This window comes from Anolis carolinensis, unplaced genomic scaffold, assembly GCF_035594765.1.
Source record: "Anolis carolinensis isolate JA03-04 unplaced genomic scaffold, rAnoCar3.1.pri scaffold_8, whole genome shotgun sequence".
NCBI lineage: Eukaryota > Metazoa > Chordata > Lepidosauria > Squamata > Dactyloidae > Anolis > Anolis carolinensis.
In genome coordinates this window covers 26,612,098-26,637,965 of record NW_026943819.1, presented here as the reverse complement: position 1 = coordinate 26,637,965, position 25,868 = coordinate 26,612,098, and the positions used below count along the sequence as shown (strand labels likewise).

Here is a 25,868-nt window from a genome sequence, read left to right as displayed (position 1 = left end):
ATAAGCGAGTGTTGCATAAGTGAGACTCTACTGTAATTAAACTGAATCTAAAGTTGACCAAAAACTGATTATTTTTGGTACTAATGTTGGAGAGTCAAAGTCAAAGTGGTCCCTGGTAAAAAAAAAAAAAAGGTTGGGAACTACTATTCTAGAAGCTGACATTGATAAACTATACATTCATCTGAAGTAAGGTCTTCTGAACATTGAACTATTGTTGTTGTTTGCCTCCAAGTCATTTTGACCAATTGCAAACTCTATTGTTCAAAGAGGCTGTGCCTCTGCCTTCCTCTGAGTTTGATGTGCAATAACAACACCTGAAGCCCAAGTAAATACACAACCAACATGCCTTCGACCCATAAAATTATTAGGGCTCAAATGGGTTCCTAGATGCCCATAACTACAGAGCCCACCTCCATCTAATAGCAACCCTGTCATCTGCAGTTTAAGGCATATAGTGTCTTGCAAACAGTATGTGACTTGCATTTTGACTGAGAGAGAATATACTTACAAAGCCATGGAAGAAAATAAACACCAGGAACATCTGTTTGTTAAGCAAGAACCATAAGAACCTGCAGCGTAATCAGTTTAGCCTATATTGCAAACTTTGCCAAGATAACGCAGAAAGGTTCGTTGCAATCTCTTTTTCCAACAGAACTGACTTTAATTACTTCGCGGTGCTTTCTGCCAAACTCAGCAAGCTAGGATTCCCATGAATTGGCTTCTGTTTTACACGTCTCTGTGCGTATTTAGAACAAAAACAAAATCCGGAGGGGAGGCTGGCAGACAGCATTAGCATAAGGTATTTCCAAAGTGTAGCCAACACCTTCAGAATATTTCATCTCTCAGCAGAAATGTCTGAAGTTTGGAGCCTGGCCCTGGAGTTTCAGAGCATCTTCCTAAGTTTGGCCGGATTTTCCTTCTTGTGCCATATGCTTTGCAGACATATGTGGAGACCGCAGGATTTCGAGAGGGGCAAGACTCCTTCATTAGTTTTCTAGGGACGGACAGAGAAAGAAGAAAATTCTCTCCTACTGCGTCAGACCATCAGTTCATCTAGCTTAGTATTGTCTGCTTTGAATTGTGGAATCTCTTTAGGATTTCAGGCAGGGGTCCCTTCCCAGCCTTACTCAGAGATGCTATGCACACATTTGGTAATATTCTGCATGCAGAGAAAGCACTTAAACCCATTTTTGGATCATTCTAATATGTAATATCTCTACCACTAATGGTAAAGTCCATCTTAGACTTGCCTATTCATCAGAGTTCCATTGTAATTTCATGTTCCAATTCCAACTGGTTACACTTGTTCTAAAGTGTCTTAAAGTAACTGCTCCATTTGGGCCCTAGTAATATGCCTTGTTTCTAGAGATGAAGGAACAGATTAGGAATCCTTTATGGGTCCATGTTCAGAGCATTTCACATGTGCTGTTGCTCTTTGCTGCTGTCGGTTTATTTATGTTTGTTTGTTTATTTATTTACGTCATTTCTATCCCGCCTTTCTCACGGACCCAAGGCGGCTTACAGACGTGGCAAAAATTCAGTGCCAATAAAACAACAATAGTAAACGTAGTGACGTTAAGTCCAGTCGTGTCCAACTCTGGGCATTGGTGCTCATCTCCATTTCTAAACCGAAGAGCCAGCGTTGTCCGTAGACACCTCCAAGGTCATGTGGTCAAAGGCATGACTGCATGGAGCGCCGTCACCTTCCCGCCGGAGTGGTACCTATTGATCTACTCACATTTGCATGTTTTCTAACTGCTAGGTTGGCAGAAGCTGGAGCAAACAGCGGGCGCTCACTCCGCTCCCCGGATTGGAACCTGCGACAATCCAATCCAATAAAATATAAAACAGTTGGCATATTGTCAGCCAGTAATCTAAGCAGGTGAAATCCAGTAATCTAAGATATGTTTCCTCACCTATCTATTGCTGACATGTGTGTGAGCATTGATGAATCGATTTATTAAGGACTAGCTGTGCCCAGCCACGCGTTGCTGTGGCGAAGTATGGTGGTATGGGAAATAAAGTATAGAGAAATTGGTGGTAGTTAAGGTAAAGGGTAAAGATTTTACCTTACATTAAGTCCATTATAAATGGGTTATATAGTTGTGTGGAAGGGCCTTGAGTCTACACTGCCATATAATCCAGTTAAAATCAGATAATCTGTATTTTATAGGCAGTGTGGAAGAGGCCTAAGAGAGGCCTAACTCTGCCTGTCCCCTGGGCTGAGTGAGTTGCTAGGAGATCAAGTGGGTGGAGCTTAGCCTTCTAACTGGCAGCAATTGGATAAAAACAATTATTCCTCTCCCTCTAATTAGGACTTTATTTTTCTTTTCTTTTTGTTGTATGAACGTAGAGGCATGGATGAGGGGTTGTGCTGTCAAGTTTAGTGTTTCTGGGATGTGTAGTTTTGTTGTTTTGTCCTAGGCCGAAATTTCATTACCCTTTTATATATCTAGACTTGTCCTCCTACGTTTTCAGATTTTTTCACATGAGGTTGACATAGAGCAATTACTGCAGGAAAAAGGCAACTTTGGTTTGGGCTTGATGTGTGCCATCGTGTCTGTTCTGTAGTTGCATTGTGCTTGAATTCACTGACGAGAAAAGCCCGCCAATGAATAATATTGGTGTTGTTTTGCCACTATTTCTTGTAAAATAGTTTCTTTCCAATATTGTGAAATGGAGGGACATCTTGCAAGAATGCCCAAAACTGTACAACTGTGAAATTGCAGAAAAAAAATATAGCACATATGAACTGGATAGGATTGACACAGATAGGTAGTCAGAGTGTGCAGAAGACTGGTTATTAGAATTTGCAGCACTATCGCTTCAGCATTGTGAATTGCAGCAAGATATGAAAATAATGGTTTCCCTAACGGCAAGTTTCCGTTTGCTTAAACAACATGATTAGTGTTAGATACAGGAGGAGTTTTGCTTAGGGTTGTAAAGAACATTCACAACTGTTCCTCAACTGCTTACCATTCATCTATATATATAAAAGAGTGATGGCATCAGGGCAGCGGACAAAACAACAAAACTACAGGCCCCCCAACCTCGAAATTTGACAACACAACGCATCATTCATGGCTCTAGGTTGATACAACAAAAAGAAAAGAAAAATAAAGTCCTAATTACAGGGAGAGGAATAATAGTTTTTATCCAATTGCTGCCAGTTAGAAGGCTAAGCTCCACCCACTTGATCTCCTAGCAACCTCCTCAGCCCAGGGGACAGGCACAGTTAGGCCTCACTTAGGCCTCTTCCACAGATTATCAGATTTTAACTGGATTATATGGCAGTGTAGACTCAAGGCCTTTCCACACAGCTATATAACCCATTTAGAATCTTATATTATCTGCTTTGAACTGGATTATCTTGACTCCACACTGCCATATAATCCACTTCAGTGTGCATACTAAACATAAAGACTACCATACAACAGACATTCAATACCACCACTACCTCAACAATTTTTCACCAACACCACCAGACAACGCTACAGCAACGCGTGGCCGGGCACAGCTAGTACTTTACAAGAAAGAATTCCTTAAAGCATCGAGACACCCTTCCAAGAAAAGAGTCAACAGTCATGAGGTTTTGCATTTGTGTCCCTTTGGGGAACTTTTTTGACAATTTTTTGTGCCAATCTCCACATGAAAAAAAAGTTGGAAAGTACACTGTTTTCTTACCAAAATATTTTTTTTTGTGCAAACATATGTTGGAGTCAAATAGAAATGCCACAAAATGATCAAAAATGTACCCCGAACACTAATAATCATATCCAATGTAGAGAAAACTGTGGAAATTATTCATTCTTCCTAGCAACAAAGAAATAAGTGAAGAGTCACGTCTTTAGTTTTGCTTAGCTGGTCTCCTCTCACCTGACTGCATGCAGCTATCTTTGAACAGCATTCATCAGCATTAGCATCTGAACAGACTTCATCATCCACCAAGCAACTAGGAGAGGACACGGTCTTCTCATTTGGACATTCTGGATGTTTAATTTCCATACCATGGAATTCATCTCCGGCTTCTTTAGTTAATAACAGCCCTGTTGCTGCAAACTCGGGCATCTTCTGAGCACACATCCTGAACTGGAGACAGCATCAACATTTAATGACAGATGAATCGGGTCATGCTTGTAATTTCAGACAGCGGTCTGTCAGGGGACATGCTGATGGAGGGAGCATTTTGTTCTAATTTAAGCAATCTTCTGCTTGGGAAGCATCTGGAAGTACTGATGCTACTATAATATGCTTTGTCTGTCTTGAAGTGTCCCACTTCATATGTTTTCCTCCTCCTAATTAAAAAGAGAGAGAGACTGCAGCAAGGAACTGTAACACTTACAAAGAAAAATATAAATGTACAAAGCAGACCATCTGTTGGGAGAAAGGCAAGACAAACTTTCTGTCTGGAAAACACTAATGCTGACAAGTAGCATTGGTCACCAAGGAGGATGGTTGAAAGCAGTAAAGCTGCCAGGGAATGGCTGGGAGATTTGTAGAGAGTTGTCTCTAGACCACAGGTGCCTAATTAGGTCAGTGTCTCCTATTTAACAACTGCTGGGAATAAGGCAGTCTTTTTTTGTCCCTTGGTCACTCAATGAATAGTGGTAACAGATCTTCAGTTGTGGCTCCCTCCCGCTGTGGAATAGGACACCTGCCATCCTACAATCTGCCGCCGCCTCTTTTTCTGAATCCTCCAACTCCAGAGGGTGAGTTATTATAGGATTATTCTTTCTTAAGCAGATTGGGTAATTTGATTTAGCCTACTTGCTTCTAGCCAGAAGGTAGATGCACAAAATAACAGAATGTGAGCCGTGGCAACACAGACACTAGGAGGGAAGGGGGAAGAGAACTATTGGAAGTAGATGAATAGAATCCCTGGAGTATCTTTGCAAGTTGCAGCAAATTGTGAGCAAGAAATTTGCACACAGTCCTTTCCCCTTGCCAGGAGCAGACTCTATCAAAACTGGAGTGTTTTAGACCAGGGGTCCTCAAACTTTTTAAGCCGAGGGCCGGTCCACAATCCTTCAGACTGTTGAGGGGCCGGATTATCATTTGAAAAAAAAAATACAAAAAAATTCCGATGCACACTGCACATGTCTTATTTGTAGTGCAAATTTAAAAATAAAAACAATTTTAACCAACATACATTTATCAGGATTTCAATGGAAAGTGTGGTCCTGCTTCTAGCCAATGGGATAGTCAAGTTAATTAGGATTGTTGTTGTTGTTGTTGTTGTTGTGTGCCTTCAAGTCATTTCAGACTTTGAGTGAGCCTAAGTCTAAAATTTATTTATTTATTATTTATTTATTTATTTGCTGCATTTATTTACTACATTTGTATCACACCCTTCTCACCCCAAAGGGGACTCGAGTGGCTTACACATTATATGTACATACAATATATTATATTATTAGCATAGCACAATATTAGCATTATATATTACTATATTGAACTATACCACTATACTATAATATTATTAGTAATATTAATTAATATTATTATTTGATATTATTATTAGTGTTATATTGTATTACATTATAATATTATCAATATTATATGTATATACAATATATTATATTATAAAACTGAGGGCAGGGGCCAGGTAAATGACCTCGGAGGGCCGCATCCGGCCCCCGGGCCTTAGTTTGGGGACCCCTGTTTTAGACCCTCATCTCCCCTCCAGAAGTGACTCATGAAAATAGGAGACTCAGGACCAGCACCTGGTAACTCTAGAACCAGAATCTGTTCAGTGATGTAAACAGTTTCTCAGCTTAAGAGGAAGGCAGTTGCAAGTCTTGCCAACAAAACTTTCTGATGGGAGTCTCCATAAGCCAAAGTTGATTCTAAGGCACACAGCAGCTGCAGCAAAACAACACCAACACAATAACACCAACAGCTTTACGTATGAACTTGGCCGTAATGAATTAAGCATGAGAGCCATTTCACAGTTTGCTATTCCGTGCGTACAACTGCAGACTGCAGAGATTTGCTGGGGAAACTACACTGGCTCTGAACATCGTGCAAATATGATAAGAGCAAAGTATCCATTCTCCAACTCTGTCCCTCTGTTCATGCACCCAACTTTCCTTGGATTTAGATCTCATTGTATTGGAACAGAAGAGGCTGAAAAAGTGGGACCTTGGCTTTGTCTGTGTCACTAAGATAAAGCTGCTAGACATATACTAGCTGTGCCCAGCCACGCGTTGCTGTGGCAAAGTATGGTGGTATGGGAAATAAAGTATTGAGGAATTGGTTAAGGTAAAGGGTAAAGGTTTTCTCCTGACATTAAGTCCAGTTGTGTCCGACTGCACACTGAAGTGGATTATATGGCAGTGTGGAGTCAAGATAATCCAGTTCAAAGCAAATTATCCTGCCTTGGCATTCTGGATTATATAGGTGTGTGGTAGGGCCTTGAGTCTACACTGCCATATAATCCAGTTCAAATCAGATAATCTGTATTTTATAGGCAGTGGGGAAGAGGCCTAAGTGAGGCCTAACTCTGCCTGTCCTCTGGGCTACGTGGGTTGCTAGGAGACCAAGTGGCCTTTTAACTGGCAGCAATTGGATAAAAACAATTTTTCATCTCCCTCTAATTAGGACTTTATTTTTCTTTTCTTTTTGTTGTATGAACGTAGAGGCATGGATGAGGGGTTGTGCTGCCAAGTTTAGTGTTTCTGGGATGTGTAGTTTTGTTGTTTTGTCCTAGGCCGAAATTTCATTACCCTTTTATATATATAGAAGATGATGATGCAGGTTAATGTGGTTCAAGGGGAAACAGAATTTCCTACAGAGCTCCCAGGAAGCCTCAGAATGATTCTGGAGTTTTGGAGGTGTAGACAACTGATCAGGTTGAATCCATTGTCCAAAGAACAACTGCAGCATTGCCAACTACAAGCAATTCCCTACCAGAGACTTGCTATTGATGTCATTTCTGGTGCGGTCACAGCAGAATGCCCAATGATGTGACCAGGAGCTGCTTATTGTCGGCAGTGCAGTAGATGTGGTCCCGACCTGGTCATTCGTTGGAACAACCAAAAAGTTCTGGAGATGCTTCCAGACTGCATTAGAGCAGTTGAAGAGCAGTTAACCCTGAATCAATCAGATAAGTGTAGACAATGTCTTTGTTTCATTAACGGCAAGACTAATCAATCAGAGCAAACGATCACATGTTGCCATCCACGTGCTGTTTTCCACCTGCGTGTTCTTCTTTAACGAATTGCGTGCCTGCCAAGAGACACACTGAGCCAAGTGCTGTGCTGCTGCAAACAGCAGTAAATCCTATGGTTTTCAGGGACTTTTCTCAGCCGCACAAATTGAGGATGTGACCTCCCATCTTTAATGCTCACACAGATGTTTTGACCCTGTGGAACAATCGTTCCTCACTAGGAGAAGAAAAATCCGGTTTCTTTGGCTTATGAGGATGAAAGTGCGCTTGTGGCTTCTTTGTATGGGGTCTCGGGGCACGGAAGCTCATTCCTTTGTTGCCGGAGCTGATGCTTAAAAATAATAGTCACTTTTATCTGCACGGTCACAGGCAGGTCTGCCTTTCGGAATTGGTCTAAGCCTCCTCAATAGAGACGGGGGTCTAAGTAGGATTTAAATGTGACACCAAGACTTTGCAGCTTCGGGCGGAAGGAAGCCTTTCGGAACTTTAGGTGGGGGCATCGACATCATTTCTCCAGCTTAGCAGTTTCCCAGTTGAGGATGCAGGCCCAAATATATATCCTTGTACCTTTTTTATTTATTGAGCTCCCACTTTGACCTACAAAAAAACCAATGTTTCTGGGTTTGGTAAGGATTATACAGACAGATTGCATCCAAAGTACAAATGCTTAATAATAATAATAATAATAATAATAATAATAATAATAATAATAATAATGCCCTGGCAGAATATGTAAAGCAAAGTGAAGAACCTGCTTTGATTGAAGTCAAAAATCAGAAACTCCTCAAAGCACAGCAGACAAAAAACCAGTACAAGAAAACCGCACTACAAACTAGAGCTGACAGCTGGCACAACAAAACACTGCATGGAAAGTTCCTTGACAAAAGTGAAGGAAAAGCTGATAAAGAGAAGACCTGGCTCTGGCTCACGAATGGGACCCTGAAGAAGGAGACAGAAGGCCTGATCCTTGCAGCCCAGGAGCAAGCCATCAGGACAAAGGCAATTAATAATAATAATAATAATAATAATAATAATAATAATAATAATAATAATAATAATAGAAGACCTGGCTCTGGCTCACAAATGGGACCCTGAAGAAGGAGACAGAAGGCCTGATCCTTGCAGCCCAGGAGCAAGCCATCAGGACAAAGGCAATTAATAATAATAATAATAATAATAATAATAATAATAATAATAATAATAGAAGACCTGGCTCTGGCTCACGAATGGGACCCTGAAGAAGGAGACAGAAGGCCTGATCCTTGCAGCCCAGGAGCAAGACATCAGAACAAATGCAATTAAGGCCAAGATTGAAAAATCAGCTGATGACCCAAAATGCAGACTGTGCAAGGAAACCGACGAAACCATTGATCATATCCTCAGCTGCTGTAAGAAAATTGCACAGACAGACTACAAACAGAGGCACAACTACGTGGCCCAAATGATTCATTGGAACTTATGCCTCAAGTACCACCTCCCAGCAGCAAAGAACTGGTGGGATCACAAACCTGCAAAAGTATTGGAAAATGAGCATGCAAAGATACTGTGGGACTTCCGAATCCAGACTGACAATGTTCTGGAACACAACACACCAGACATCACAGTTGTGGAAAACAAAAAGGTTTGGATCATTGATGTTGCCATCCCAGGTGACAGTCACATTGACGAAAAACAACAGGAAAAACTCAGCCACTATCAGGACCTCAAGATTGAACTTCAAAGACTCTGGCAGAAACCAGTGCAGGTGGTCCCAGTGGTGATGGGCACATTAGGTGCCGTGCCAAATGATCTCAGCCGGCATTTGGAAACCATAGACATTGACAAAATTACGATCTGCCAGCTGCAAAAGGCCACCCTGCTGGGGTGCGAAAATACATCACACAGTCCTAGACACTTGGGAAGTGTTCGACTTGTGATTTTGTGATATGAAATCCAGCATATCTATCTTGTTTGCTGTGTCATAATATAATTATTATTATTATTATTATTATTATTATTATTATTATTATTATTATTTATATACCGCCTTATCTCCCAGATGGGACTCAGGGCGGTTTACAGTCATAAAAGCAACACAAACATTACATAACATAATAACACATTATTAAACAAAGTAAAAAATACAATTATAACAATAAATAACACTTACATGACCAGATCAAGGGGACGGGAACCATAATAATTAATAAATTAAAGGTGTCATGACTCTATATCTACTTCAAAAGAAAAGGCAAGGAAGAAACTGACAGCAAGGAACCAAATCAAGGAGAACTCTTCAGCTCTGATCTTGGGTGCTGCATGCATGTATACATTATATAGGTATGAATATGAACAGACTACCCAATTTCATCTCATCCGATTAGTATTTGAATATGAAACCACCAAGTATCCCAAGTAGGGTTCTCTTGGGAATCTCCCAAGTTGGATTTTAAATGTCCCAGATTCATTATGTCTTCTCCCTTACTTTAATTGCTGTAAATTGAGCAACATCACTTCCAGCTTGTTGTTCACCTAATTTAGGGCCAATATATCTATATATATAAAAGAGTGATGGCATCAGGGCAGCGGACAAAACAACAAAACTACAGGCCCCCCAACCTCGAAATTTGACAACACAACCCATCATTCATGGCTCTAGGTTGATACAACAAAAAGAAAAGAAAAATAAAGTCCTAATTACAGGGAGAGGAATAATAGTTTTTATCCAATTGCTGCCAGTTGGAAGGCTAAGCTCCACCCACTTGGTCTCCTAGCAACCTACTCAGCCCAGGGGACAGGCACAGTTAGGCCTCACTTAGGCCTCTTCCACAGATTATCAGATTTTAACTGGATTATATGGCAGTGTAGACTCAAGGCCCTTCCACACAGCTATATAACCCATTTAGAATCTTATATTATCTGCTTTGAACTGGATTATCTTGACTCCACACTGCCATATAATCCACTTCAGTGTGCATACTAAACATAAAGACAACCATACAACAGACATTCAATACCACCACTACCTCAACAATTTCTCACCAACACCACCAGACAAGGCCACAGCAACGCGTGGCCGGGCACAGCTAGTATATATATATTGGGAAGGGCAGTCATTTACAAACTCCTACATTTGTGACATTTCAAAGCCAGTTTGAGAATTAGTGGTGTGCTTAAAATCAACACAATTTAAAATGTCTTCAGAGATCAAAAATCTTGGGGGGACCCAAGATGCAGCATCGATTTCTATTTATTTGCTTATTTATTTATTTACAGTATTTATATTCCGCCCTTCTCACCCCGAAGGGGACTCAGGGTGGATCACATTATGTACATATAGGGCAAACATTCAATGCCCATATACACATAGAACCGAGACAGAGACAGACGCAGAGGCAATTTAACCTTCTTCTGAGGGGATGTTCGATTCTGGCCACAGGGGGGAGCAGCTGCTTCATCATCCACTGTGACGGCACTTCCTCATTCCAATGTCGTAAATTTGTTAAATTTGCCTCCCCACTTTATAAGTGGCACCTTATTTCCTACTTGATAGATGCAACTATCTTTTGGGTTGCTAGGTCAGCAACGAGCAGGGGCTATTTTTTATTTTTTAATTGACGGGTGTTCACCCCGCCACGGGCTGGCCTCGAACTCATGGCCTCATGGTCAGAGTGATTTATTGCAGCAGGCTGCTCACCAGCCTGCGCCGCAGCCCGGCCCCTTTTCTATAGGTTTTGTTTTTGTTTCTGGAGTGACTTGAGAAACTGCAATTCGCTTCTGGTGTGAGAGAATTGGCCACCTGCAAGGACGTTGCCCAGGGGATGCCTGGATGTTTTTGATGTTTTTACCATCCTTCTGGGAGCCTTCTCTCATGTCCCTGCATGGAGCTGGAGCTGACAGAGGAAGCTCATCCACGCTCTTCCCAGATTCGAACCAGCAACCTATAGGTCAGCAACCCAACCTTCATGTCATCAGTCCTGCCGGCACAAGGATTTAACCCACTGCACCACTGGGGGCTCCTTGGTTTCTATAGGTGCCCACTGGGTACTCACTATAGAATTGGGTTGAATTGGCCTTTGTTGGCCAAACTGGACAATATTGTTGCCGGCTTATCTCACGTGTAAACCTCACTCACTTCTTTTTTAAAAAAAATTTTTATACTTAAAACTTATACATTCTTTAACAAATTTGCAATACAGAGTTATGTATATCAAGCTCCTATACTATTTTCACTCTCTATATTACATACTCATATTATTTACGTTTTGTTACCCCTCACCTAGTGCTATCCCTTCACCCCAGACCAGCCAATTACAATATTTATTTCCAAAATTCCATTGTTTCTTTTACAGGTTTTTTCCCCTTACCTTCTATATATACAAACTCTATAAATTTTCCCCATATCTTCCCCAAATCATCCTTTTTAAATAACCCTCTTTTAATTTTAATATTACATGTCAATTTATCATTTATCGCAATATCCCAAATCTCCTTATACCATTCTTCCTTTCCATTTTTTGGCTATTAACAATCTTGCTGCTGTTACCAAGTTGGCGATTAGTTCCTTTAACTCTTTTGATACTTGAATATTATCCATAAATGACAACAGTGCTATTTCAGGCGTTCCTATTATTTCTGTTTTGGTGTTTCCCTTTATTTCTTTAAAAACGTTCTCCCAAAATTTTTGAACATATTTACAGGACTAACCTCACTCACTTCTTGTTCCCTTTTCCGTCTCCATATTTCTCCCCTTCCCCGTTTCCTCTCCTGGGGCGGCCCATAAAGAAGATGTTCCTACATGCCGACATTGTTTTTGCTCTACCGGCTTTTTATAGCCTCCTCACACAGAGTGTCTTTTTATAACCCGAGAAAGGGTTTGCAGTCACAAAAAGATTGATTTGCTGGGATTAGACTGTACACACACACCATCCTGCAAGGACAAGATCAGGCATTCCGCGGAGCGAAAGGCACCTGCGACATACCTGTCGTGCCATGCCGTATTTACGGCTCGGGTTATGAATCCTGGGTGATAAATCCCCCGTTTATTGTCTCGACAAGTCTCTCTCTCCAGCAGGAAGCCCAAATGGCCCAAGGATATAAAGCGCAAGTTTGCGAATTTGCTGTTGTTTTCGAAAGCAGCACAGATGCTTCATACCTTGCAAGTCATACTTATGTGCGAGGAGACAGCGTGGTGTTATTCTTCCTTTTTTTTAACAAAAGAGAAAGCAACGCAAGGTCACTGAAACAGTAAAAACGGTGCATTAAAATGAAACTTTTTCTCTTAGTTACATGATTGGAAGGTGTATTTTTAAGAGGATGTATGGGTGGATAGATCGATAGAGATGATAGAGAGATGGTATGTAGGTAGGTATATACTAGTATGTGGATGGACTGATGGATACGTAGTAGGGATGTGTGAGCCATAAAAAAATGGGTTCAAAAGTCATTACAGAACTAGGAATGCTGACGTTTCATTTCTAAAGTGTTTCTAAAAATGTTCCTAAAAACCGGGGCCGGGCTGTGGTGCAGCTGGCTAGTAACCAGCTGCAATAAATCACTACTGACCGAGAGGTCATGAGTTCGAAGCCCGGGTCGGGTTAAGCCCCCGACCATTAAATAGCCCGGCTTGCTGTTGACCTATGCAGCCCCGAAAGACAGTTGCATCTGTCAAGTAGGGAAATTTAGGTACGCTTTATGCAGGAGGCTAATTTAACTAATTTACAACATCATAAAACTGCCAGCAAAACACGAGGAAAGGAATGAGGAAGTACAGCCACTAGTGGAGAGTGAAGCAACAGCTCCGCCTGTGGCCAGAATCGTGAAGCTGGAAAAAAATGTTAAATGCCTCTGTGTCTGTCTATATATGTTGTTTGTCTGTTGGCATTGAATGTTTGCCATATATGTGTTCATTGTAATCCCCCCTGAGTCCCCTTCGGGGTGAGAAGGGCGGAATATAAATACTGTAAATAAATATAAATACTGTAAATAGTTAGTGAAAAATTTGTTACTATAACAAGAGTTACTATTTCATTATAGTAATTGCGCATGCGCATAATTACTATTATTGGGGACACTTCCAAGGGCTCCTTTCTCCCTCATTTTTACAGCTATTGGAGTAAAACTTGCTACAATGGTAGAACACGTTTACCACTCGTAGCCTACCAAATTTCAGAACATTTCACCTATACAAGACTTTTGGAGGATTTTTAAAGTTTTTAATAATAAAGAAAATATGTTCCTAGTTTGAAAGTATTATTTCCTGTTTAATTGTGTAGTCCTTACTTTGAAAGTACTGGTTTTACACTGGAAACCTTGTTTTTGTGCCAAAAACTTTGTCAAATGGGTGGATGACAATGTTAAATTGGTGCCTGGAGACTACAGCAAAATGTGCTATAACACAATGTCCCTCGCAGAAAGACCATAGCAAAATGTGCTACAGGATGCAACAGTTTTGCAGTTTAATAAACCTTTGCCATGTTTTTATGATAGACCCAATTAGGAAATGACATTTATAACCTAGGAACAAAAATTATTAATTCATTGGAACTTTAATTGGCTATGGAAGGGCAAATCTTTCTGATGCTGAGCAGTACAATGCATTCTGGGAAATGTAGTTTAGGGCAGGGCCTTTTGAATTCTCTGGCATAGGACTCCTCCCTTCCCAAACTACATTTCCCAGGATTTTGTGCTATTCCCAGAAAACACAGCTCCCTCTGTCCCCACTCCTCATGGTGAAAAGCCATTAATTTACAGAGAAAAGGCACTAAGGCAGCCTTTTTGGCTTTGCTTTTTGAGCTTTGCTTCCTTGCACTGAATATGAAACTGACTTTGGGAGCCTTCCGAGATTTACAAAACTAAAATGTATGGGGTAAGTTTTGATTTCTTGATTTTTAGCGAGGACCGCTTGTGAGTGTCAGATATATACATACCAAACTGATTCGACTTTCCGATTCTGTGCACATGTCTAATAGACAGATAGAAGAGTGGGTGTGTTGCATGTGTGTGTCTATTTATCTGTGTCTTCACAGTCCTTGGTCATGACATTAGCTATGAGTGAATTACTTTCTCTCATCCAACCCTTTCTTATGGAGATTTGTGAGAAGAATATATATGCAGATATATAGTGTTGTCCTCACTGCAAAGGATATAAAATCTTATTAATTGCTGCCCTTTGCTTCTTCCTAAGCCAATCTCCGAGTGAGGAATCCTTCCGAGACCAGCCACGTTTTGTTCCTTCACTTGCCTTTGCCACTGCTCTTCTTACTTGGGGAAGACTTATTGATCTCCTCTGTGTTCTTTTCTTTCTTTTTTCCCTCCCAGAAAGCTGATTTGGCAGTAGCTGGATTGACGATTACCGCCGAGCGGGAGAAAGTGATCGATTTCTCCAAGCCGTTCATGACTCTGGGGATTAGCATCCTCTACCGAGTTCACATGGTAAGAGACATCCTTTAAAATCACTTATGCCATGAAATATTTTTGTGTGTGTGTGCAAACACTCCCTGGGAGAGAGGGCAGGAAAGGACAGGAAAGATCGACTCGGGAAAATATAGTTTTTTATTGAAATGCAAAGATGCAAGAGTCAGCATTTAACTGGATTTCAGAACACAAGTAACCAAAGGTTTTGACCAATTGGCAGTTGAAATATGATTCAATACTACCAAATAATGATCAAATAATCTATATATATAAAAGAGTGATGGCATCACGGCGACCCACAAAACAACAAAACTACAGGCCCCCCAACCTCGAAATTTGACAACACAACCCATCATCCATGCCTCTAGGTTGATACAACAAAAAGCAAGGAAAAATAAAGTCCTAATTAGAGGGAGAGAAATAATTGTTTTTATCCAATTGCTTCCACTTAGAAGGCTCTAAGCTCTGCCCACTTGGTCTGCTAGCAACCCACTCAGCCCAGTGTTAATAAAAGAATAAAAAATAAAATAAATACAAATAATACAATAAAAAACACTAAAAAATTAATACAATAAAATACTATAATAACAAAATAACTAAAAAGAATACAACAAAATAATAAAATGTAATAAATAAAAAGATAAGTTACAATAAAATTAATTAAAAAATACAAATAACATTAAATAAAAATTCCACAACAACTTTTAACCAATACCACCACCACTTTGCCACAGCAACGCGTGGCCGGGCACAGCTAGTGTATTCTAAAAGTAGTGTGATACCAAAGAGAGATTATATTTAAACTTATCCCAAAAAAGTGAGTGTGGTGAACTGTGAAACAAATCCAGAGTACAGTAGAGTCTCACTTATCCAACATAAACGGGCCAGCAGAACGTTGGATAAGTGAATATGTTGGATAATAAGGAGGGATTAAGGAAAAGCCTATTAAACATCAAATTAGGTTATGATTTTACAAATGAAGCACCAAAACATCATGTTAGACAACAAATTTGGCAGAAAAAGCAGTTCAATATGCAGTAATGCTATGTAGTAATTACTGTATTTATGAATTTAGCACCAAAATATCACGATATATTGAAAACATTGACTACAAAAATGCGTTGGATAATCCAGAACGTTGGATAAGCGAGTGTTGGATAAGTGAGACTCTACTGTACCATTAAATGTTGGATTCCAGGGACCAGCAATGAAGAGTTTAACACACTAGAAAAACAATAGGATTGCTCATGTTTTGAAGGATTTGACCAGACAACTCCAAGTGATACACTTGGGTTGGGAAAAGGTAAGAATGTTCATTTGCACAACAGCAGATGAAAGTTGGCAATGAAGTATGGAAGAGTCAAAAGCCTTGCACTGAAGAAATGATGTATCCATATCCAAAGAAAATCTATGGATGTAGGGGAGGGAAACCAACCGCAAGATCTCAGATTAACGCCATGGTCTTACTCTGGTCTGTGGCTACATCTTAGCTCAGCTTGGCTAGCTGGCCTTTCTAAATCCCTTTGCAATATCTGTTGTACGAAATATTTTTGTCAGGCGGAAAATGTTTTGATACTAATCCAGTCTTTGCCCCCGGACGGCGATTCACCTGGCTGAGAAAAGATGCCAGAAATATCCCAGCTTAAAAAAAAAATCAATAATAAAGTCAGCTTATGTCGACAATGAAAAGGCAGATAAAACGGGAGAGCAGAAACCAACTCCCTGCTTTTTACACAAACTTGTGCGGAGCAAAAGGTGTCGTTCCAATCTACAGGTTGTCCGGTGGTCTTATTTCTATAGCAGTTAGTTTTACTTTCTTCTTGGTATTTGCTTGACGGAAGGGGAGAGACATTTCTGCTGACTCTCTCCCTGTTTGGCAGCTGTTCATGGAAAATAGCCTTTGTCAAGAAAGGGAGATACACCCGCCTTTTGCTTCAGCAAAGAAACGAAAGGCAATATTGAGATCTATAATATTGCATTACTCACAGTGGCAGAAAGTAAGGTTAGATGGAACTCCAGAGGCTGGTTGTTATGGGTAAGCAATCAATCTGCTTTTATTTAACCATTTCAAAGCTCCCTGCTTGGGCAGTGATGACGTGATCGTCAACATAGATGAAACTCTCTGTCCCTTCTGGCAGTGGCTGATCATTTGTGTAAATGTTAAATATTGATGGAGCAAGCATGCTCCCCTGCTTCTGACACGATAACTAACTAACCACAGTAGACCAAGAACAAGCCATGAGAGTCAAGACAAAGATCCACCCAGAGGAAAGGTGTTCTTACCATACATCAAGGGAACCACTGACCGCATAGGCAAACTGATGAAGAAGCACAACCTACAAACTATCTACAGACCCACAAAGAAAATCCAACAAATGCTACGGTCAGCGAAGGACAAGAGGGATCCTCTCTCTTCTGCAGGAGTCTACCGGATACCATGCAGCTGTGGACAAGTCTACAGAGGGACCACCAAACGCAGCATTGCCCAAACAAGAGTCAAAGAACATGAAAGGCATGGCAGACTAATTCAACCAGAGAAATCAGCCATAGCAGAGCACTTGATGAACCAACCTGGACACAGGATATTATTTGAGAACACAAAAATGCTGGACCATTCCAACAACTATCATATCAGACTACACAGAGAAGCCATTGAAATCCACAAGCATGTGGACAACTTCAACAGAAAGGAAGAAACCATGAAAGTGAACAAAATCTGGCTACCAGTATTACAAAACTCCAAAATCAAAACAGTAGATGGGAACCAAAACTCAGGGCTTGACTGAACAAAGGATGCCCCCAGGCAAGAGACAAAACCTTTCCAATGCTAATTTGGGTGATTAACTGAAACATTGATGCTGGCTTCCCAGTGACAAAGGACTCTTGCCACACCCTGGACTCTACACAGATATATATTGTTTCCTTTCCTTACTTAGTTTATCCACACCTCACAACCTCTGAGGATGCTTGCCATAGATGTGGGCGAAACGTCAGGAGAGAATACTTCTGGAACATGGCCACACAGCCCGAAAGACATACAACAACCCTCTAACCACAGTAGAGTTCCGGTTATTTGACATAAACGGGCGGACCGAATGTTGAATAACCAGAACTGACGGATAATACGGAGTGTCGGTTAACCAGAACTCGGATAACCGGAACTCTACTGTAAATAAATAAAATCCATCTGCTCATATGAGGTATTTGTAGCTGGATTCTATCATGCCCCCCTTGAGAGTTTGTCTTCTGATGAAGATGAAGCAGGCCTACCTTTGGAGACACCACAGCGGAAGCATGATAGCTAGACAAATCCTCTTTTGGTTCAGCAAATCAGGTTGGGTTCAGAGCAGGAAAAGGACCTGGAGGAGGAGAACCCCGTCCCAGAGAAAGACCGGGTGTGTGGCTTCAACCATTCCTTGCATAGAGGTGAAATTTTGGTTGCAGTCGAGACATTGGGAGGAGCACTGCTGTGGAATGATTTCTCTAAATATTGCCTGTTATCTGGGCACTGACTGAGCATCTGCCTTTATAAAAAGGTTACATTGACCACCTACCTTGGTGAGTACAACCTCAGTCGTCCTCTCAGCAGATGTTTGTGCCAGCAAGCTTTATGAAATCAAGGCTCTTGATCCATTCAACAACTTGGCTACCCTGACTCTTTAGAAGCCTGTCACTAATCTATGGCTTTCTTGGACTGTTTTGACACTGGACGCATACCATGAGAAGACATGACTCAGTAGAAAATACAATAATGCTTGGTAAGGTCGAAGGCATTGGGAAAAGAGGAAGACCACATTCCAGATGGATAGACTCAACCAAGGAAACCCAGCCCTGAGTTTGCTGGAACGGAGGATAGGGTGACTTAGAGGTCTCTCATTCATAGGTTTGCCATAACTTTAGGTATAGTAAAGGTAAAGGTTTCCCCTGACGTTAAGTCCAGTCATGTCTGACTCTGGCGGTTGGTGCTCATCTGCATTTCTAAGCCGAAGAGCCGGCGTTGTCCGTAGACACCTTCAAGGTCATGTGGCCACTGGCATGACTGCATGGAGCGCCGTTACCTTCCCGCCGGAGTGGTACCTATTGATATACTCACATTGGCATGTTTTCGAACTGCTAGGTTGGCAGGAGCTGGAGCTAACAGCAGGTGCTCACTCTGCTCCCAGATTTGAACCTGGGACCTTTTGGTCTGCAAGTTCAGCAGCTCAGGGCTTTAACACACTGTGCCACCGGGGCTCCTAATTTCAGGTATACTTAAAAACAATTAGCAACAACAATGCTCATTTCCACAGCTTCTAGCTCAGGAACACTGAACCTTATTTAAGAATATGAGCAATTCTGTACCTTTAGGCTCCAGATGGGAAATGGGAAACTTTTTTTTTACAATAATAATACAATTCTTTTATTGATTAGTCACTTTTGGCCATATCAAAACATGTAAAACATACAATACGTACACATTTACAATAAAACCATGTAAAGATACAAAACATCCCGACCTGCGGCCTAATAACTCGCTGCTAGACAAATACAGAGTAAAAAGGGTAAAATTAGTAATTTCCTAAGGTAAGGTTTGAACGAGGACAGGGGTAAATAAACCAAGTGTCTTGTCCGTAGTAAATTTTAAGAAATGGTCCACCTTGTCGTCATTGCCACCCACCCTCCCAATTGATGTTGTTGTTATTAATCACCTTAAGCTTTATTCACCTAAGAACCAAATGTGTCACGGGAAAGAGCTCTTGCGCAATGCAAGACAGGAAACATAGTGAAGATCAAGCTGGAAGAAAATTGCTGTAATTACTCATTGCTTTCTTCACGAACAAGCTGAGCAAACAATTGCAGACATAGTTCTTGTACCTTGCATTATTTATTTATTTATTTACAGCATTTATATTCCGCCATTCTCACTCCGAAGGGGACTCAGGGCGGATTACATTACACATATAGGCAAACATTCAATGCCTTTTAACATAGAACAAAGACAAACAAACATAGGCTCCGAGTGGCCTCGAATTCATGACCTCCTGGCCAAAGTGATTCATTGCAGTGATTCATTGCAGCTGCTCTCCAGCCTGCTCTCCAGCCTGCACCACAGCCCGAGCATATAAAACATTAGCATATAAAACTGCATTGAGTCAGTAGGTTGTACTGAATCAGGACACTAGTCCATCTGATGCTTTCAGATCTGGTTGGTGGTCAAGATCAACAGTCTTGGGTGATGATAAAGGAGAAGAAGGTGATCTTTGAAAGATCCGGTGAATTGAGTCTGGAAGTGCAGAAAACCAGGAATGTACTGTATAATGTCTCCCAAGAAGTACAGGATATTTGCATGAGAAAGTTTTGAGCAGCATACCGTCGATACCTGCTCTGTGTTTCAATATGCTCTCCATATGTTTTGTGGGCAATAGGAGTACACTTCTGATTTCCCATCAGTTGAACATCAACATAAACCAGGCACTAAAACAATTAGAGCAGATTCTCAGCTTCTGCCCTTGCAAGAGCGGAAGCTGGCAAGGATGCAGCCTTCCCCACAACTACAAACAGAGCGTCTCCGTCTCTCTTTCTCTCAGCGGAGCTCCTCTTATTGCTGAGAACCAGCGAGTAATTAAAATGTACTTAAAACTCTGCTTCCGCTGCTACATGTTGAATCAAAAATCAATGAGTGAGCTCTTCAGGAAGGTTCCTGTTATTTTTACCATGCTGTCTGGAATTAACCCATTGGAGTAATTCAGAAAGAATGGTTGTAAATATATCCCAGGCTCACAAGGTATCGTCATCATACAAGATGACGAGTTACCCAAAGGCACGCAATGACTTCCATGGCAGATGGAAAGCTGAATCCTGGCCTTTCTTGGTGAAAAATCCTACTTTGGGTCAATAATAATGTTGGCTTTTTTACAGGGAAGACAGTGTCCAGAAAATCTAAATCATGTAGGTAATCCTAAATAGAGGAAAATCATTCAATAATGGGTTTACTCACCATTCAAGTGTAGACTGCATAGGTCTACTAGAGTTGGACATTAATAATAATAATAATAATAATAATAATTACTCACCATTCAAGTGTAGACTAAATAGGTCTACTAGAGTTGATCATTAATAATAATAATAATAATAATAATAATAATAATTACTCACCATTCAAGTGTAGACTAAATAGGTCTACTAGAGTTGATCATTAATAATAATAATAATAATAATTACTCACCATTCAAGCGTAGACTGAAAAGGTCTACTAGAGTTGGGCATTAATAATAATAATTATAATAATAATAACAACAACAACTCACCATTCAAGCGTAGACTGAATAGGTCTACTAGAGTTGGGCATTAATAATAATAATAATAATAATAATAATAATAATAATAATAATAATATTTACTCACCATTCAAGAGTAGACTGAAAAGGTCTACTAGAGTTGGGCATTAATAATAATAATAATAATTACTCACCATTCAAGTGTAGACTGCATAGGTCTACTAGAGTTGGGCATTAATAATAATAATAATAATAATAATAATAATAATAATAATAATAATTACTCACCATTCAAATGTAGACTGAATAGGTCTACTAGAGTTGGGCATTAATAATAATAATAATAATAATTACTCACCATTCAAATGTAGACTGAATAGGTCTACTAGAGTTGGGCATTGATAATAATAATAATAATAATAATAATAATAATTACTCACCATTCAAGTGTAGACTGAATAGGTCTACTAGAGTTGGGCATTAATCTTATTAATAATAATAATAACAACAACAACTCACCATTCAAGTGTAAACTGAATAGGTCTACTAGAGTTGGGCATTATTATTATTATTATTATTATTATTATTATTATTATTATTATTATTAATATTTACTCACCATTCAAGTGTAGACTGAATAGGTCTAATACAGTTGGGTATTAACTAATTGGATTCAGGCTTTTCCTCTCCCAATTCCCTCTGCTACTGACAGTTCTTCTGTATCATATAGTTGGAGAAAGGTCTTATTGCTTGGCATCAAAATAACGCACAGAGCAGTGTGGCAATTAGCTCATTAAGCCAGTAAATGTTTATTTAACAATGCAAGGCGTGATAACTAATTAGAGTAGTCTTCCTTGAAAGATCTGGTTTATACGGCAGGCAAAGACAATACCGGGGCCCCATCTGCTCTTCACCTCGCCCTCTTCCCTTCCATTTTTCAGCATGGGAAAGCAGCGCTGACATTGTGTTAATCTCCAGTTTCCATCAGACGTTTCCTAACAAATAACTACAAATAAATTTTCTGCCTGCCCGGCTGCCGTCTCCCCATCTCCGTCCCCTCCTGACTCTAATGACATTTTTTATTTTATTTTTCTGTACAACTGTGGTTCCCCATCATTTCTTTTCCTGCCAGCCTCCTGCGGGGCCTTTCCAGCCGCTCACGGTTGCACACCCGTCTGTCTTATCACAAGTAACCAAATATGGCAGGTTTAAATGGGTCTGTCATTTTTCTCAATTTCACTTGTTGTGATTTAATCAACGATGGATTCCTGACACGGGGGCTCTAATGGGGTATCTAACTTCCGAACTGCTGCGAGAGCACCGAACCCGCTCCGGGCTTCCTCCCCTTCCTCCCCCAAACAAATGCAATATTCTGCAACGGAATGATTGCTTTTGGAGTCCGGACTGGTGTGTTTGCCTGTAGTTTTGAGAACGAGACACTAGGAAGGGAAGTCGCTTTGTCTTGAGCACTGAAATTCCCAAAATACTCCAAAATTCAAGCATCCGGATTGGTGGCCGAGTTAGTGATATCTTTGCTTTCCGATCGTTATACATACACAAACTGTCACAAAATTATATCTATATATATAAAAGAGTGATGGCATCAGGGCAGCGGACAAAACAACAAAACTACAGGCCCCCCAGCCTCGAAATTTGACAACACAACCCATCATTCACGGCTCTAGGTTGATACAACAAAAAGAAAAGAAAAATAAAGTTCTAATTACAGGGAGAGGAATAATAGTTTTTATCCAATTGCTGCCAGTTTGAAGGCTAAGCTCCACCCACTTAGTCTCCTAGCAACCCACTCAGCCCAGGGCACAGGCAGAGTTAGGCCTCACTTAGGCCTCTTCCACAGATTATCTAATTTGCACTGGATTATATGGCAGTGTAGACTCAAGACCCTTCCACATCTATATAACCCATTTAGAATCTTATATTATCTGCTTTGAACTGGATTATCTTGACTCCACACTGCCATATAATCCACTTCAGTGTGCATACTAAACATAAAGACAACCATACAACAGACATCCAATACCACCACTACCTCAACAATTTCTCACCAACACCACCAGACAACGCCACAGCAGCGCGTGGCCGGGCACAGCTAGTATTGTATAAAATGGATAGAAAGGTGCCCTGGGGCTGTGATATTGCACAGGAAGGGAAAGTGAGAAAACAGTAGCATAGGAAAACAGAGAAGTTCCAGACATGGGAACCAAGGGCAGCTAATGACTCTGAACAAAGGATGCCCCCAGGCAGGAAAAACCAGGAGATGAAGCTTTTCAATGCTAATTAAGGTGATTAACTACAACATTCACACTGGCCTCCAACTGACAAAGAGTTCTTCTCTCACCCTGGACTGTCCACAGATATATATAAACCTCCTTGCTGAGTTTCTCCATACCTCACAACCTCTGAGGATGCCTGCCATAGATGTGGGCGAAACGTCAGGAGAGAATACTTCTGGAACATGGCCATACAGCCCGGAAAACATACAACAACCCAGTAGCATAGGATTTGATGCTCTTCCCTCCATAGATACTGGCAGGTCATGGTGGCCGTATAGTTCAGCTACTTGATAGTTCTGGTCTTAGTTGTAACTGGATGAAGTTGGAACTTCTCTGTTGCCGTTTGTTCTCATTTGAGATAATCAATTTGTCAATGACATCTGGCATATCCTCCAAATAGGAGTCTAGTGTCTAGATCCAGGAAAGTCATGGTGACTCTCTATTCTGCCTTGGTCAGACCACGTCTGGGATACTGTGTCCAATTCTGGACATCGCAGTTGAAGAGAGATGTTGACAAGCTGGAATGTGTCCAGAGGAGGGCGACTAAAATGATCAAGGGTCTGGAGAACAAACCCTATGAGGAGCGGCTTAAAGAACTAGGCATGTTTAGCTTACAGAAGAGAAGGTTGAGAGGAGACATGATGAGGGCCAGGGATCAAGATGTGAGTGGAAGTCATAGGGAGGAGGGAGCAAGCTTGTTTTCTGCTGCCCTGGAGACTAGGACGCAATGGAACAATGGCTTTAAAGGAAAGGAGATTCCACCTGAACATTAGGAAGAACTTTCTAACTGTGAGAGAGAGCTGTTCAACAGTGGAACTCTCTGCCCCAGAGTGTGGTGGAGGCTCCTTCTTTGGAGGCTTTGAAACAGAGGCTGAATGGCCATCTGTTGGGGATGCTTTCCTGCTTCTTGGCAGAATGGGGTTGGACTGGATGGCCCATGAGGTCTCTTCCAACTCTATGACTATGTCTCAATTTGTCAGGGACCATCTCAATTGGCTCTCTGTCATCCCGTGTTTTCAGCTGCTTTGCAAATATTTCCACTTCTTCTCCTTTCCTGGATTGAAAGTGTGTGACTCTCCCCAGGTCAACCAATGGGTTTCTGTGGCCAAACAAGGAAGCAAATACTGGTCTCCAGAGTTGTAGTTCAATGCCCAAACCACTACATCATGCTGACTTTTTTCCTTATTGCAGGACAAAGAGTAGCAAAACCTCTCTCCTAATAAAGGATGCGTGTGGTTTTCTCACCTCTCTTCAAGGGCTCTATTAGAAAGGAAAGGAAACCCAGAGTCTTTTAAAAAAAATGCCCGTCCAGGTCTCTGGAGCCAATAGCAAGCAAAGACACAAGAGGTCTATGACTGATCAATTGTCCATCACATTATGAATATTTACCAGCCAAATTGTCTATGCAGCTTCCTCCATCCTCCCTGGTAGTGGGAGAGGTCCATGCGGATTGAAAATGCTTTTCCGGGAAGCTCCAAACAGTCTCAAATTGAGGTTTTCTGTTTTTAGAGATGTCGCTTTTTGAAACAGTTTGGAGAGGCCTTCAGGGTGCTCATTAGTGTTACTTGGCGGATGGTGTTACTCTCCCACATAGACTTGTTTGTTTTAAATTTCATTTCTGTCCCGTCTTTTTCCCACAAACGGGACTGATGGTTTGTGCTGTGACCAACTGGTTTCCATATTTATTTATTTATTTATTTATTTACAGTATTTATATTCCGCCCTTCTTTCTCACCCCGGAGGGGACTCAGGGCAGATTACAATGAACACATATATGGCAAACATTCAATGCCAACAGACAAACAACATACATTAGACAGACTCAGAGGCATTTTTAACATTTTTCCAGCTTCATGATTCCGGCCACAGGGGGAGCTGTTGCTTCACCGTCCAGTAGTGGCTGTACTTCCTCATTCCTTTCCTCGTGTTTTGCTGGCAGTTTTATGGTGTTGTAAATTAGCCTCCCGCATAAAGCGTCCCTAAATTTCCCTAATTGACAGATGCAACTGTCTTTTGGGGCTGCATAGGTCAACAGCATGCCGGGGCTATTAATGGTCGGAGGCTTAACCCGACCCGGGCTTCGAACTCATGACCTCTCGGTCAGTAGTGATTTATAGCAGCTGGTTACTAGCCAGCTGCACCACAGCCCGGCCCCCCCACTCATATTTATTAATGAGTGCCTGATGATTCTTACCCAGCTCCTCTGTGTGGATAAAATAGATGGTGGAAGCGCAAAGGCCGATCTAGTTGGCATATAAAAATGTCCTACCATCCCTATTCACAACTGGCTCATTCTACAACCCCATGGGTAGCTCGTCTCTGTTTCCAGCAAGGGTTTATCTATGGACGATGCCACAGACCTAAATATCCTCTCCTGGCATCTAAATACAAATAGCTCACATGGTGGACCTGTGCCTGGAAAGGGCTGCAGTGCCAAGCCCATCTGGGTTGGACAGAATGACTAGATTTCTGTATCAACCAGAAAGGAATGTCGGTGCAGCTGTTGGTTGAGCTGCTTAATCTGAAACGGGTTATTGCAATTGATTTCTAGACTAAGTACCCAAAGATGTGCATTTTAGGATATGTAATGCTGTTTTGCAGTGTTTTCCAAAACAAAAGAGTAAAATCCAGGGTGTGAGGCTTCATCTAAAACAATGGTTCTCAACCTTACTAACGCCACAACCCCTTAATAGTTTCTTATGTTGTGGCGAACCCCAACTATAACATAGAATCATAGAATAGTAGAGTTGGAAG

General features: G+C 41.1%; 1 protein-coding gene across 5 annotated transcripts in view; it reads left to right on the top strand.

Annotated features, from left to right (window-relative positions):
- grik4 (glutamate ionotropic receptor kainate type subunit 4) overlaps positions 1-25,868 on the top strand; it is a 611,856-nt gene that overhangs the window by 562,399 nt on the left and 23,589 nt on the right. For all 5 annotated transcript variants that reach the window (XM_062961032.1, XM_003222804.4, XM_062961034.1 and 2 more), the window contains one exon: positions 14,468-14,581. In XM_062961032.1, the coding sequence (XP_062817102.1) occupies positions 14,468-14,581 (114 nt within the window). The remainder of the gene's footprint in view (positions 1-14,467; positions 14,582-25,868) is intronic.